The 16,375-nt window shown below is 40.1% G+C and overlaps 1 protein-coding gene across 5 annotated transcripts in view; it reads right to left on the bottom strand.

The window, feature by feature from the left end:
* Positions 1-3,242: 3,242 nt before the first annotated feature.
* The window catches only part of LOC123374478 (heparan sulfate glucosamine 3-O-sulfotransferase 1-like), a 107,661-nt gene continuing 94,528 nt past the window's right edge, over positions 3,243-16,375 (bottom strand). For 3 of the 5 annotated variants that reach the window (XM_045024512.1, XM_045024511.1, XM_045024513.1), the window contains one exon: positions 3,243-5,464. In XM_045024512.1, the coding sequence (XP_044880447.1) occupies positions 4,432-5,361 (930 nt within the window). In that variant the 5' untranslated portion in view covers positions 5,362-5,464 and the 3' untranslated portion in view covers positions 3,243-4,431. Of the gene's footprint in view, positions 5,465-9,764; positions 9,844-16,375 lie in introns of those variants that run through there. The other 2 variants (XM_045024514.1, XM_045024510.1) reach the window with 2 other exon arrangements.

The following is a 16,375-nucleotide window of genomic DNA, read 5'->3' as shown; positions in this document are numbered from 1 at the left end:
GCTCTTTTAAAATGGATTCCCTAATCCAAACTTCAGAAGGGTTTAGGTAAATGAAAAAAATTGATCAACAAAGTTAAACTATGCATAATATATTTCTCCTGGTATTAGTAAATTGTAAGGAGTTCATTGAATTCATTCCCTTAGCTGTTTTTCCCAGAACTGCTGAACAGAAATGGATGAACACTTTGCTGACAAATCAGGTAGATTTATGCATCACTAATCCATATAGATCAGCACTCCTTGAAATGTAAATTTCAGAAACAGACACTAACATTTTCACAGATGCACACAGGTTTCTGCCAACTGGTGTTCCTGCCTACTAGTCACTTAAAGATTATCTGTAAACCTCAGAGAAAAAAACAAAACAAAAAACCTGTATTGATGCCTGCAGGCAAATGTATAGAAAGATACTTGCTTTCTTTCAAAAGCCTAAAGGAATTTGATGCAGCCTTGTGAAATCATCTGTTATTGGCAACTACTATAAATAAGTCTTTGTCTTCAACTTACATTTTTCACCAAGGAAAAACATTACACTTGCTTGATACCATTAAATAGAACTAACCTCAGTCAAAACATTGCCAAAAGAAAAACAAAATGTGAAAAATGGTACAACTAAAGTATTAGAATGCATAAGTAATGGAAAATAATACGGGGGAGGGGGGAATGAATGATATAAGTTAATAGTATGTCCTCTTCTGGAATATGGTTTTCACTTCTGGTTTGACTTCAGTTGGACACTCTAATCAGACCCTTACTCCAGTGAGGCCTTTCATTAGAAGATACAACTCTGACTTTGGTAAAAAAGTTGGACCATAATTATTTATTCCTCTATAACAGAGATGGGCAAACTACGGCCTGCGGGCCACATCTGACCCGTAGGACCGTCCTGCCCGGCCCTGGAACTCCCAGCCAGGGAGGCTGGCCCCTCTCCTGCTCTCCCCTCTCCCCCTCAGCCACGCTGCGGTGCAGGCAATGTGGCTTGCACCTGCCCACCTCCCAGGCTTTCCAATAAGCCTGTCCTGCTGCTCTGAATGGCATGGTAAGGGGGCGGGGTAAGGGGAAGGAGGTCCCAGGGGGTGGTCAGGGTACAGGGAGGGTATGGCGGTTCGGGGGGGGGGGGGAGAAGGGTGACTAGATGTCCCGATTTTATAGGGACAGTCCTGATTTTTGGGCCTTTTTCTTATATAGGCTCCTATTACCCCCCACCCCACCTTGTCCCAATTTTTCACATTTGCTGTCTGGTCACCCTGGGGGAGGGGGAGGGGTCGGTCAGGCAACAAGGAGCAGGGGGGTTGGAGAGTAGGGTGGGGTCCCAGGGGGTGGTTAGGGGACAAGGAGCAGGAGGTGTTGGATGGGGTGGGGGTCCCGGGAGGGGGCAGTCAGGGGACAAGGAGCAGGGGGGGGTTGGATGGGTGGGGGACAGCGAGGGGGTGGGAAGTAGGCAGGGGTGGATGGGGGTGGGGCCAGGCTGTTTGGGGAGGCATAACCTTCCCTACCCGGCCCACCCTACTGTTTCACAACCTCAGTGTGGCCCTCGGGCCAAAAAGTTTGCCCACCCCTGCTCTATAAGTACATTTCAGACGTACGTACCCCCTTTTACAAATCAGAGATTTACTAAGTGATTGATACTCCAGAAAACTAAAATAATTGGAAAATCTCAGAATGATGAATGAGCGAGTGGCTCTTAATACAGAAATTATTATATGCACACACACACACACACACACACACACAAATAGCAAAAGTAGGTAATTTAAATATTAGTCTGAAAATACAAGCTGCTCTGCACAATTTTTAACAGTCTGCTTTTATATTGGAGAGATTTTGACTAAAGATATATTTCCCTTTAACTTTGTTTGGGGATGATTCTATTTAACCTCAAGAGGAGTTGGCCGTGGATGTAAAGAACACACTAACCAACTGTAGAAGGATTGAATAACTTCAGTTCCCATTTACTTCAGTTGGATTTCAAGGCACACACAATCTCAGTGCAGAAAGCACTAGATTCATGGATGTTAGGGCCAGAAGTGACTATAAGATCATTACTCGGACCTGCTGTATAACAGACTATAGAATTTCATTAAAACTAAACTGTGTCTTCCAGAACGGCATCCCCTCTTATTGCTCAGTAGTCAACGTGTCTCGTAGAGTGGAGGTTTGTGGTCGTTAGGGCACAGGCTGCAGTGTGGTACTAGGAACACCTAAGGGATAACATTTCAAAGTAATATTGGATGAGTAGCAGAACTCCCATTCATACCAATGTGACCTGTGTGCAGGAGTGGAAGTAACTTGATGGACTTACTGGTATGCAGGGCAGCCAGGATCCTGGGGAAGGTGGGGGGTGGGGCAGCTCTGGGCCCCCAGGAGGGGTGGGGCCTTGGGCAGAAGGAGCAGGGCTGGCACCGATTTAAAGGGCCTGGGGCTCTGGCCACTGGCGTGGTACCAGTGGTCGGGAGCCCTGGGCCCTTTAAATCACCACCGGAGCCCCAGGGCTTCTGGCCGCCGCTACCCTGGGGCTCCAGCAGTGATTTAAAGGGCCTGGGGCTCCAGCTGCTGTTGGAAGCCCCGGGCCCTTTTAAATTGCTGGGGCCCAGGGCAGCTGCCCCTTTTGCACCCTCCACCCCCATCAGCAGCTCTGCTGGTACGGTCGGCTGTGTTCTGGCTTTCTTACGAGTATGCCATACTGGACCGTAGAAGCTTACTTTCACCTCTGCCTGTGTGCCTGAATCACCACTTATCACTGTGAAACGGGAGTTCCTGATTATAAACATTGCACCTGATCATGAAGATTATATTTTCTTTTTCTCTCCTACCTGCCTGGAACCACGGCTGTTGATGGATATAGAAAGTATTTTTAAAATCCCACTACAGGATCTTATTTGTACACTGGTGGGTGATTATTAAAGAGACTTTTCATATTATGATAATTAAGACCAAAATCCAAATGCAACTGCTAGTACATTTCTCAGGATACCTGTAACTGGCAAAATAACTCTTGTCAGAATGATTAAAGTAGGTTTTCTTTTTCACTATTGATACACCTGAGAAGGGTTAGAACCTAAAAAAGACCAGCATGGTGCTGTCAAAATTATAATGAACAAACAATTCCTAAAAAGAGCAACAAAGAGTCCCGTGGCACCTTACAGACTAACAGATGTATTGGAGCATAAGCTTTTGTGGGTGAATACCCACTTTGTCAGACGTATGACTAAACAATTCCTAGTACATGAATATGGATTGACATGATTTTATAGAAAATCTGAGTAAATCATACTTGATATCTTGAATCTGATAACTTGTGACTGATATACAATATTATATACATGTTACATGAAATTTCTTTAAACTCTGAGTACATCTCATGATTTGCAAATAGAAATTACAAAGAAAAGTTATTCCATGCTTTGGAGAGCAGGCAATTAATATTTTTTCAGTAAACAATGTGTCAACTTAGATACGTAAACTAAATCTAAAAGAGCAATAGAACAATTAGTCACAGAAATACAAACAATAAGGTAGTATTGATGAAAAATTGTTTTCCATTCAAGAGGAAAGTGACAATTTATGTAATTAAATAAACATTTGTACAATTGCTGACAGCTAATGACTTTGTTTACAGATTTACTTTTTATTAAGCAGATCAATGTTGCTATGTAAACCAAGGGTGTTTTGGATCCTTGTCGGATTGCATCCTGAACCCCAAAATTTTAAGTTTCTCCAAATAGTTAATTTTCTCCACCAGTTTGAAGATTTTGCACCAAGTAATAAGTGTGTTGTTTAATACTAACATTCTATATAGAAGGAGCCTCAATACAGAGCAAGCTGGTAGGTATTCAAAACCAGAGTTGGACTGGAGCCCCTTTATCATATGTTAGTTATTTAAGTAGGAAGTACTTTACAATAATAGCTACTTTCACAGATTTTAAATTGTTTAAAGGAAGCACTTTTGGAGTCCCCTGTATTAACATATGTCATTATTCTACTGTATGAAAGTTCTAGAAATCAATGTCATTATCATGGCGCATGACATAAAAAATACTACGAACAAAAATTACAGAACAGTTAGAATGATACCATTTCAACTATCTACATTTTGTACACTGCTTAAAGCAGTCTCATTTTTCCAAAGAGACTCAACTCTGATCTCAGTCATACAGGTGTAAATCTGAAGTTACTCCACTGAAATTAATGGATTTGCAGCAGTGAAACTGAAATCAAATTCTGGCCCACAGTAGTTATACACAAATATATCAAACTTATTTCTCCCATGTTTAAAGGGTGCTGCTAATGGATAACTATCCCCAATGAAAGCTTTGTTTTCAATATAACAACTTCTGAAGTTTTCAGTCTGAGCTACCTCAGAGAGTTTAAAAGGTAACTTTGAAAATAGTTTATTTCAGGACATTTTAAGAAACATTTATTCCAAATGTATTAATGCCAGTCAAACGAATGATTAACCATTCTGTAAAATTTTGCATTGTGCTCTCTGAAGTAGGAGTAAAGTTGCTCTAAAACAGTGTTGTTGACAACAGGGTGGGGACGCCCTTTGGATTCATGTAAACATCTCTCTCTTCCATCACTTCTAATGCAATAGAACCCCTTGGTTTGGTTAAAATAAAAATTTGAAGACATAATTCTGGAAGGAAGATTAAGAAATGTTTCCACTTTTTGTAACTCAGGAAGAGGGTCTTTGATTAAAGTATTGCCATCCACTATGTGAATCTGATCTAAGTTGAAATGCTTAAGCCACTTTTCCATATGGATATCATAGAGACTTCTCTGAATAGCTTTGTATTTGGTATTAAGTGCTCCATTTTTAATAACAATTTCTTCAAAGGGCTGAACACGCTTGTGACTTTCTAGTCTGTTGTAATATACTTGGGTATAATCAGATATTACTCTCTCAGTGGGGTCTCTTAGAATAAGCAGCAGTTTAATAGAGCTATTCATGTCATGAATTCTTTCTGGAGCCTGTGGTGAGGTAAAATAGCCTGGTGTTTTCTCAATAGTAATTTGATTTTCATAAGAAAATGGCATCAGACGCCTATACCAGTCTATTCCTTTAACATAATTTTCATCCCAGTCAAAGAAGTGGACTTCTGTAGTTGCTACCACAATATTAGGATGAATATCCAACATTTCCAATAAGGCCCTGGTCCCTCCTTTGCGAACTCCTATAATGATCGTCTGAGGTATTCGTCGGTTTGTGCCAGGAGGTCTCACCTGTGCAGAATAGTGTTCACTTTTATTACTGAAAAATCCTACTTGCGACTTCAGCGTCTCCAGCAGTGCCTCATTCTCAACAGGAGCACCCTGAGTGTGAGTCAGCAAAAGATAAGCTGACACCAGGAGGAAGGCCATGTGGAGAATAATTAGTTCAAAAAATTAGTTCAATAATAGGCGATTCCCCACTTGAGGAGCTGGTTGACAGAACTGGGGGTGAGCAAACAACTTTCTGAAGCATCTGCAAAATAAAATAAGATTAATTATTATCTCTGTGTATATCCATGAATGCATCATAGATAAAGTCTGACTTCTCTGTAATTTGTAGAAAAATTATCTAAAGCAGTTTACTTCCTCCCCCCAACCCCTCCGCCACTCTGTTTCAGGAGAGAAAAATGGTGAATTGACATTTTCTTGCTCAGTGCTGTGATTAATGGTGGATACTAAATCAGTGAGAACATTTGCTAACTCAAAACACTGGACTAGGCTATGAAGAAAGAAGAGGAGGATCTACCTGGTTCTATATTCCTAGCTATCATTTCCTTCCTTTTACTTTTTGCTATTTAGCACATGCCATTAATAGGGCTGTCAAGCAATTTAAATAATTAATCACGATTAATTGCGCATTCATTAATTAATTTAATTTTCATTCATTAAAAAAAATGAAGCATATCGTCTGGAATGGTGGCCAAAGCATGAAGGGGCATACGAATGTTTAGCATATCTGGCACGTAAATATCTTGCAATGACAATTATAAAAGTCCCATGTGAATGCCTGTTCTTACTTTCTGGTGACATTGCAAATAAGAAGAGGGCAGCATTATCTCCTGTAAATGTAAACAAACTTGTTTCTCTTAGCCATTGGCTGAACAAGAAGTAGGACTGAGTGGACTTATAGGCTCTAAAGTTTTACATTGTTATGTTTTTGAGTGCAGTTTTGTAACCAAAAAAAGTCTACATTTGTAAGCTGTGCTTTCATGATAAAGAGATTGCACTATGGTACTTGTATGAGGTGAATTGAAAAGTACTATTTCTTTTGTTTATCATTTTTACAATGCAAATATCTGTAATAAAAATAATATAAAGTGAGTACTGTACACGTATTCTGTGTTGTAAATGAAATCAATATATTTGAAAATGTAGAAAAACATCCAAAATATGTAATAAATTTCAATTGGTATTCTATTGTTTAACAGTGTGATTAAAAGTGCGATTAATAGCTATTAATTATTTGAGTTAACTGCAATTAATCGACAACCTTAGCCATTAATAATGATTCCATGACATTTTGGAGTATCAATTCATCTCCCCAAATTCACTGCTAGAATCTAAATAGCAAGTGTCATTTAGTTGATGCCTTAATTCGGTCTCCAATGGGCTGGGGGTTGAGAGTCCCGACTTGTAGCACAGAAAAGATGTGTCTAGCAAGAGCAGGAGTGAAATAAGGCCAAATCCTTGGGTTGCACGCCATTTCGATCAGTAAAGAGACAGACAGACACAACAATGCATCAGAGCAAGAAAAATGGAGTCTGCATCAATTGAATGTGGAATGAGAGGATAAACTAGTCTGGGTGGATTAGTTGTGGAAGATCAAGGAGCTGGGGTGTGTGCATGCACACATGTGTAGCTGGGGTAGTTGCTGCAAGGGCAGAGCTTTAGAATTAGGGTAGAGAACATTAGTCTTTCCAAGGAGTGGCTAATGGTTGTCTCCAAGAGATACCTAGAATACATTCAGGGGATCCTAAAAGTTTTTGTTGCGGGGGTGAGGTAGGGGAGCAGGGGGTAAGACTGGATGGATCTGGGCTCTATTTACTATTCATTCATCCTCAAACAGAAGAAAACCAGCTATTAAAAAGGAGAGCAGTTGCAACTATCCCGCCCTCCCATATTGCTAAATGGGATGCAGGTCCCAGCTAGATGGGACAGGACTCCTGGGGATGGGGAAGGGATATATACAGAATATATACATAAATTCCTACTGTTTTACTAATATTTAAAATGGACTTTGTGTGAGGCCCCTCTATATACTATTTGGAGATTTAGCTATAACGGAGCTGGCATCACAGAACCACTGATAAAAATAATCTAGAAAAATACAACATCTGCACCAGGATAATTATGCTTGAGTGCTCTGGACTGGATGTTTCAATCCTTTAAGTTCTTACTCAGGAAAAATTTCCATGGGAAAGACTTTAGGATTTTGCCCTATTTCTGGGCAGCTAGAAGATTTCAATTGGTAATAAGCATGTGTAATATATACACCATATTTCTCTTAACGTGATTTATTTTTTAATCCTAATAAAATGTAGTGTGAAAACTAGTTCATTTGACAAGCTCTCCCTATAGTGAAGTTATCTTATACAATGAAGCAAGTCACTTAAAACAAGAACTACCTTTTTAGATATATATTACCTCTATCTCATTCTCCAATTTTAAAATGATCTCAGTTACTGCTACTATAGCTCCTTTTTCAGATTCTAGTTTCAGTGATTTGCTGTGCTTTTTTTGAACATTCATCACATTAGTTCACTAATAACTTCTCTTACATAGTACCTCAAAGAAAGCAGACATTTTCTATTTGTCATGGCTCTGAAGAGGATTCACAGCTTCCTTTTATTATATTTCTTTTGGTAATTGTTTAGTATGAGTTATTGGCAGCTTACAGGCTTAAGTTATCACAGTAATATTGTCAAAATTTGATGGTAGTTCCTAATACTGTATAAGTAAAGCAGCAGATTCACTAAATGACAATTCTAAATCTAATAATTAAGGGTCAAATCCAACTGCCTTGGAAGTCAATTTAAAGACTCCCATTGACTCTAATGGGAATTTGATCAGGCCCTAAATTATAGGTAGCATTCATCAGCAAGATTTTTGGACTGACTGAATATATCTAAAACTTTAATTTTACTTATGAACAGTGCCTCCTGTTGTGGAACTAACTTCACTCAAGACTCGATCCACATTAAAGCATGCCCCAGAGCTCCCAGCGGAAGACCCCAGGGGCAGCAGCCTATTCAAAAGGAGCAATAGATACATAAATATATACATATATGTCCATATTTAAATACTAGAAAAATCCAATCTTTAATCTAGTCTGAAATTTTAAGCCAAATCAAACCCAAGCTAAAAGTCCAAAGCAGAATGCCGCTGTAGTCACAACTAGACTAAATATTGTTATAGTTTTACCATTTGAAAGAAAACTTGTTTAAAGGGTTCATACATATTACCATTTTATTATGAGTTTTCCATTCAAGATTTATTTTAAATTCTCAAAGACAACACAGGGGACACCAAAGGCAAGTTTTTATATTAGGACACTATGGCAGACTATATATATTCACACCAGGAGTCATTTGCTTGCGGCCACATTTTCAAAAAATGGCTATTATTTTTTGGGTGTCCACCTTGAGAAACCTTGGACCTAATATTCAGCTGTGCTGAGCACCTAAAAATGCAATGGAAGCTAAAGGTGCACAGCACTTTCTAAAGACGGCTTAAAACACCCTAAGTATCTAAAAACAGTGGCTCTTTGTGAAAATTTCAGCCATAGGATTTGAATGCAAGTCAGATGTTACAGTCTAAGAATTTCCAACACAGGTTTATCTCTGTGGCTCTTGATATTTCAAAATGGTTTGCACAGTGTTATGAATCAGATTTAAGGACACTTATAAAAATGGTATTTTAAAAAATCCCCTTTTTTATGAAAACCATCACAAACATAGAAGCACCATGTAGCCTATATACCTTAAATACCATTTTTTGTTTAAAGATGTAGTGGGAACAAGAACACATTAAAAGAATTACAGTAATTATAAATGAAAATGTGATTAGAATGTAAATCCACCCTGTAATAGCTAGGCCTAGTCTTGCCTTTAGAACTAGGTATAAAAGATGAAATACTGCTTTCTTCTGGCTTTCTGCCTACAGGCACTGCAGGCAAGGAGTATAGCAGAAATCCCACACTCCACTGCACAGGAGAATGTTGGCCTACAGAGAGGCTCCACAAACACCCAGTGTACTCTGGAATCTAGTTATCCCATCAGGGCCGGCTCTAGACCCCAGCGCGCCAAGCGCGTGCTTGGGGCGGCATTTTGCCGGCAGGGCGGCAGGCAGCTCCAGCGGACCTTCCGCAGTCATGCCTGCAGGAAGTCCATCGGAGCTGCGGGACCAGCGAACCTCCCGCAGGCATGACTGCGGAGGGTCCACTGGTCCCGTGGCTCCGGTGGAGCATCCGCAGTCATGCCTGCGGGAGGTCCACCAGAGCTGCAGGACCAGCGGACCCTCCGCAGGCACGTCTACAGGAGGTCCCCCGGAGCCGCGGGACTGGCGACCGCCAGAGCGCGCCCCGCGGCGCGCCACCGTTTGGGGCGGCGGAATTCCTAGAGCCGCCCTTGTATACCATGGGTCCTTCAGAACCAAGTAAGAAAGACTGAGACTCATAAGGACACTTACTGATTAGGACAGTGGATATTTCTATATTTATTTGCTTCTCATGAAAAATTCAGCTCATATTTAAGTTATCCTATGCTCTTGCTTACCTCTGACCTTTTTATTTGAGATCCCAAAATTCTGAGAGGTTTTCTTATGCTTTTCATTTAGCTCCAGTGGAAAAGATTTCTACTCATATGTCAGAGAAGAAAGGCAAATTAAGAGTTTGCATAATCAGCCAATTACTTCTTTGAATAATTAATGGTATAAAATGATTCTTTTCTGATATTCTTTACAAAAACATTGTTAGGATATTTAATCTGTTATTGAATTGCACTTCATTTTTTTCTTCTTTTTCAGGTAAATCATATGAAGAATGAAATAGGCTGAGTTACCCAAAAGTGAAAATTTATTTATCAAGGAAAATTATACTGATGTACTGTTTCAGCAACATAGAAACAAACTGTTAAAAAAAAAGTGTTTAAATCCCCACCAACTTTGGTGAATTAAAACACAAATGCTTTGGTTCATGCTGTAACATTTAGAATCCTGATTCTGCAAACAGACATGCACAAGTGAACTTCTCTGCACACATATTCAGATGCAGAACTAGCGTCCATAGTGTGGGGTTTTCAATTAACTACAATGCGAGTTGTCCATCTATCCCTCATAGGTTCCACTGAAAAATCTCAGCCTTGATTTAAAACACAGTTTGCCTATTAAATATTATTTCTTTATATTACGATGTTCCCAGAAGCTTTGACCAAGATTGAGAAACCACCGTGCTAGGCATGGAACCAACACATACTTACTTAGCTCTTTACATTTTGTAGATATAAGAACAAAACACTGTAGATGAACTATTACACAAGGTGTTTATTTATTGTGCCCAAGCCCTGAGAGACTTGTTTTGTTTGGTCTTGTAGTTATTTTGATTCAAAATGTGGAAACAAAGCTAAAAATGAGGTTAAACTGTCAAGGAGTCACATTAAGGACAGTTAGGTGCATTCTGTTGTTCATTCGTCCTATTATTTACAACCTCTATGATCATTAAAGTTAACATATACAGTGAAGTTCAACTGATGTACCCTCTTAGGAGGCTACAGCAGCCGTATGTATAGAAAGCTGGTAGTTTAGATGTTTCTCATGCTTTAGGTCACAGATTCCCAGACTCAGGCTCATACAAAATGTCAGCTCAAAGAATCTCTCATCTGTTATTTTGGGAAGGTTACATTTTCAATTTCAGCAGGTCAGGTTGAAACTGTACCTCTGAAGGTGTGAGTCAAATGACAAGACAGCTGTAAGTAAGAGCTGACTAGGTTTCAACCATGTGAACAACAGTGCACAGAGAATGCCATGCTGTCATGGAGAGAATCATCAAGGTGTGCTTGAAGTTTATATATTCATGTTGAAAAAGGAAAAACAAACAAACAAAACAAACTCTGAAATGGAAATAAGTGGATTTAAAAAAAAAAAAAAGAAAAAGAAAAAAAAAAGGCCAAAATATCCAAATGCATGTTCATTGACTGAGCTGACTTTAAAAGAAAACATGGAGAAAAGCATGCAGGTAGTTCACAAAGTGCTAATTAACACTATGTAAAGGCAAATCATTACAGAAGAGAAAACATTTGACTATCTGGATTTGCCATTTCAGAAAAATTCAGAGTAAATTAAAATCTGGGCTATTTTAGTCACATGCTGACAGTCCTAAAACAAATTTTGGGAAACATTCAAACATATCTACATTTTCTTTTTACTAATGATGATTGCTCATTTATTACATACATGCTACCAGAAAACAAAGTCCCAAGTAACATCTGCAAATAGACAATTTTCAGGGCAGTGCTTATTTTTATATGAAGTATTTAATGTTTCAACTGAGCAGAGTTTAGAGTTATTACATCTGTTTTGATATACAGGTTTTTAGAGCAAACTCAGGTAAGAACACAAAGCTTAATTCTGCTGCTCTACATCTACAATCTGTGCTTTCATTTGTGACTGGAGAAAACTGTTTTAAAAACTGGAGTAAGCTGTTTTAAAAAAACATCAGAAACAGTGAAAAAGTTTTTTTTTTTTAAATGGCTAGCTAATGATCTCAGCTACATCAGAGTAAGTCTGAAATAACTATGACTTCAATGGAGTTATTTTGGATTTAAACCAGTGTAACAGAATTCAGAGTCTGGCCCAAAGTCTTTTACTACAATCAGGCAACAATCTGTGTTGTACATCTGTCACAGTATTTCTAGTCACAATAGTCATATAAGGCCCTGTACCTCAGTCATTAAGCTGAGCACAAACAGGCTCCATTTTTTGCAATGTAGTATCATGCACAGGGCCCTTTGAATCTGAGATTTCACAGCTGCTGTATTTAGGGCATCTATTTCTTGTGACAGTTTTGCAATCAACTGCTATTTTTGCTACCTGCATCTCCATCTGCCCCCTTTGATCTAAATGTTGTTAGGTGGGACAGGCATCCTTCATCGCTGGGTGATTTAGCATGAGAAATGCTCCCAGAGAGGTAGGCTTCTGACTGGGATGCTGAGACCAGGGTCCTGCACACCACAATCAACCATCCCCAAGGGCCTTAGGTTACGTTTATGCTTCTCCTTATCGTGGGGGTGGCCAAGGTGTAACCTGGAGCCTCAGGACTGACCTAAGTTGCTCATAGCTGCAACAGCTACTTCCAGCAGCTTCAAACCACTCGAGTGCAGCAGTATTCTGGCCACATCCCCTCTCTTAGCCATACTCCCGATGTAGCACTGATGGCTAAATCACCTGGAGCTTTCCCTTAGAAAGTGCTTAGATTGCACTTTCTTTCTGGGTGCTTTGTTTTAGCAAGCAGGCAGAGCTGGGGATGAGAATGTGCTTCATAACCCTTAAAGATGTTGTGAATTGTCATCTCTAATCTAATCCACCCTAAGTAAAGCAATTGGATGTGTCTTTCTGCAGAACAAAACACATTCCAATATCACATAACCTTTGTGTAGCTTGTTGAAGGGGTAAGGTTGTGAAGGGTTTGACCAGGCCTGGGAAAGAGAACACATGTGTCTGGAACTAGTAAAGTAACATGAGACTGTTCTTGCAAGGTTTTTTGCCCAAGTTTGCAAACAATTGCTTGTGGTAGCTTGAGTAAGCTTTGTGTAGCATCTAAAACACATCAGGTTTTCCCATTGCTAACTTTTCAAGTTGTGTTTTTTCCTGCAGAATTCCCCAAGTACCAGTTAATGCGGAAGCAGCCACAACAGTATCAGAAACCACCTTGATTTATGTTCTAGAACATGTAGTGTAGGACCATGGCAATAACCATAGCTACTGATTCTCTCAGTGATTTCTCCACTATAAGAAGTCTAAATCTATTTTTAATTGCCTGGGGAAAGTATCATATGCCCTAAAAGAGTTTTGCACTATTGCCAAGCCATCACAGGCAGTCACTCATAATACATTACTAGTGTATGTGCTCAGTTATGTGGCATCAGGTATTTTCTCTTAAAGATTGCAAATACATTTACATATGTGAAGACCTCTACTTTGCTTGGACTCTGCACTGGGTATTCCTGTGGCAGGAAGGGTAGGGTGCAAGGAATATCCTTCCTAACTCATACACATGGTCTAGCACAATCATGATTCCTCTCAGATCAAGGCTTACCAAGTCTTATCACTGTTGCAAAACTGGACTCTTCAAAAGATTAGAGAGGGTCTATGACCCAGCCAGTCTTCCACAAAGTCATCAGGATTGGTACAACACAAGGCAAAAGAAACAGCATAAATTAACCCTTTCCAAGACCACAGAGCGGTGCAGAGCTATACTCTCCTAACTTTGGAAGCCCTATTCCTGCCTGCGGCGCAATCCCTTAGAACAGGCCTGCACAGGCGGCGGCAGCCCAGAGCCCTTTGAATCCCGGCCGCGGCTCCAGCGGATGGGCTGGGACTGGGATTTAAAGGGCTTGGGCTCCCCTCAGCGGCAGGAGCTCTTGGCCCTTTAAATCCCTGCCCCAGCTGCGCAAAGCTCTGGGTTCCCCCAGGCGCCGGAGCCCCGGGCCCTTTAATTTGCCCCTGAGGGCTCCCAGCCACCTCTTCAACTGGGAGCCCCTGGTTGATTTAAAATCAAATATCACCTCCCCACCCGCAACCTTCCTTTTTGCCCCACAGCTGTTTTGGTGGGGCGGCGCTGGGGAAGGAGGGTTTGTTTCTGCAGGGCTGGGCGGTGCTGGGGCGGGGTGTTTCCGTGGGGCCGGGAGGTGCTGGGGGGGTGGTGTTTCTGCGGGGCCGGGGAGTTTCGGCTCTCAGCTGTTTTCTTTGGAGTAATGTGGCCCTCGTCGCTTTACGAGTTGTGCAGGCCTGCCTTAGAAACTACTGCTGGGATAATGTCCACATCATTCCCTACCACGGGTCATGTCTTAATTCAGAGCACAATTAAGCCCTTATGCTATGTATCTGGGAACTTGAACACTTAAAAAAAATAGTATTTGCCAGAGCTATTTTGGCTCACCTTCAAAGAACATTATAAGTGTTAGAATAATTATGAAAAGATGCTCAATGTATCAAGTCTATTTTTCCTACCAACCTCACAACCAAATATCTTCATCAGGCCATCATTCTATCCCACATTGACTATTGCCTCCTCTGTGGCCTCCCAAAAAACACACATTGCTCCCTTTAGCCACTTTAAAAAAATCCACCTGCTAAAGCCATCTTCTTTACCTGGTCATTTGATCATGCTTCTACCCTCTTCAAATCCCTCCTTTGGCTTTCATGTCTGCTATAGCATCAAATTTAAGCTTCTTTGTACAACATTCAGAGTTCTTTATAACTCTTCCTTCCTACTTATCCTCACCTGTGGAGCTTAATGTTGCCCTAGTTCAGGGGTTCTCAAACTGGGGGGTCAGGACCCCTTAGGGGGGTCACAAGATTATTACATGGGGGATTGCAAGCTGTCAATCTCCACCCCAAACCCCGCTTTGCCTCCAGCATTTATAATGGTGTTAAATATATTAAAAAGTGTTTTTAATTTATAAGGGGGGGGAGGGTGTGTCGCACTCAGAGGCTTCCTATGTGAAAGGAGTCACCAGTACAAAAGTTTGAAAACTACTGCCCTAGCTCCTTCTGCTCCATGCAGCATTGCCATCCTCCATCCCCTATGTGTCATCTTCTTGACTCATCATCTCTATGCCATCTTCTACATGGTTTCATATGCATGGCCTGACTCCCAATTACAAGGCCCCTAACCTGTCCATGTTTAAGTCCCATTTAAAGACCTACTTTTGCCATCCTGCCTAGAGTGAATCAGATTGTTTCAGTTGTTAGTTACATTGCTTACTACTATTACTGGAAGACATTCATATACTACAGTGATGAGGGCAGTATAAAACTCTCATACAGAATAGCAGTTGACTTGTGTTTTCAAAGAAAATCCATATTGATTTCCTTTCCTCAACCTCTGTCTAGCTGTCTGTACATCCTTAGACTCTGAGCTCCTTGGAACAGGGACTGTCCTTTCTTGAATACATTGGGGTGCTAACAAAAACTGATTAATAAATGATGATGCAATTTATTCTGAAAAAAATCCCCAAGCTTGAAAGAGTTTATAGACTGGTTCCTAAAAATTATGTCAGGTAACATGGTTTAACCAGCAGGAACCATCATCTTGTGTGGCTGGGGAACATGTTTTAGAAGGGTTTCTGGAAACGACCCATAAGACTAGCTAAGTTAGCGCCCTAAACAACTTCTTGAAAGTTTTTCTCATTTGGCATAGTTTTGCTTCCTGGTTCCGGTCTGTTTCTAAAAACCTAGAAAAGTGTTTCAGATTGGGGATAGTTTTGTAATGTAGACAGATCATAAGATCATAAAAACGATCATACCGAGTCAGACCAAAGGTCCATCTAGTCCAGTATCCTATCTTCCGACAGTGGCCAATACTAGGTGCCCCAGAAGGAATGAACAGAACAGGTAATCATCAAGTGATCATTAGAATCTGAATCCTGGTTAGGTTCTCCCCAGCTCTGGCCACAGGCATGGAGAAGCCCAAATTGTCCCCACTCAATGTTTTATTTATTTATTTAATTTAGTTACCTCTTTATCCCATGAGTAAGTGACAGATTTGGTTTCATTCACTCATAGATTCAGTCACATGTATTGTGATTCAAGGGAGCCCAGAAATTGAAAGACAAATACATAATCAGTAGTACAAAAAGCTTGTACCCCTATTAGCAGGTCCACACCAAAGGATTCTCAGGGTTTGGTTTGCCTATTGTTTGAGATCAAGAGTTGTTACAATTACATACAAAACAAAACTGGTTCTGCACTTTCTAACAGTATTAATAATGTCTTTGAGTACAAATACTCCAGTTTAGCTAGTTTACAATTCATTTATTATTTTACATGATGGAAATTTCTTAGATTTATTGCCAGAATAAAACATTACCTTGAAAATATTACCAGGGATAATCTAATTTAGAATATGCTGTAAAACTGATGCCTAAATAGATCTAAATTGCCTTTGGGAGCAATTCCACAGAACAACATTCCAGGTTCAGCCTAAGAAATTTGATTGATTTTGATGAAGCTCTATGATGTTAGATCCTGTGGTTAGGCTATAATTGCTACATAAATGTAAAAAAGGATTTAAACAGGATTTAAAGGATTTAAATTGGAATACATTATTTCAATAATTTTTGTATTTTGTTGTCTTTATGCAGTTAAATGCACATTTTTAGAAGACAAT

Source organism: Mauremys mutica, chromosome 7 (genome assembly GCF_020497125.1).
Source record: "Mauremys mutica isolate MM-2020 ecotype Southern chromosome 7, ASM2049712v1, whole genome shotgun sequence".
In the NCBI taxonomy this organism is placed as follows: domain Eukaryota; kingdom Metazoa; phylum Chordata; order Testudines; family Geoemydidae; genus Mauremys; species Mauremys mutica.
The sequence above is the reverse complement of the archived record's forward strand: the minus strand, read 5'-3'. Positions and strand labels throughout refer to the sequence as shown.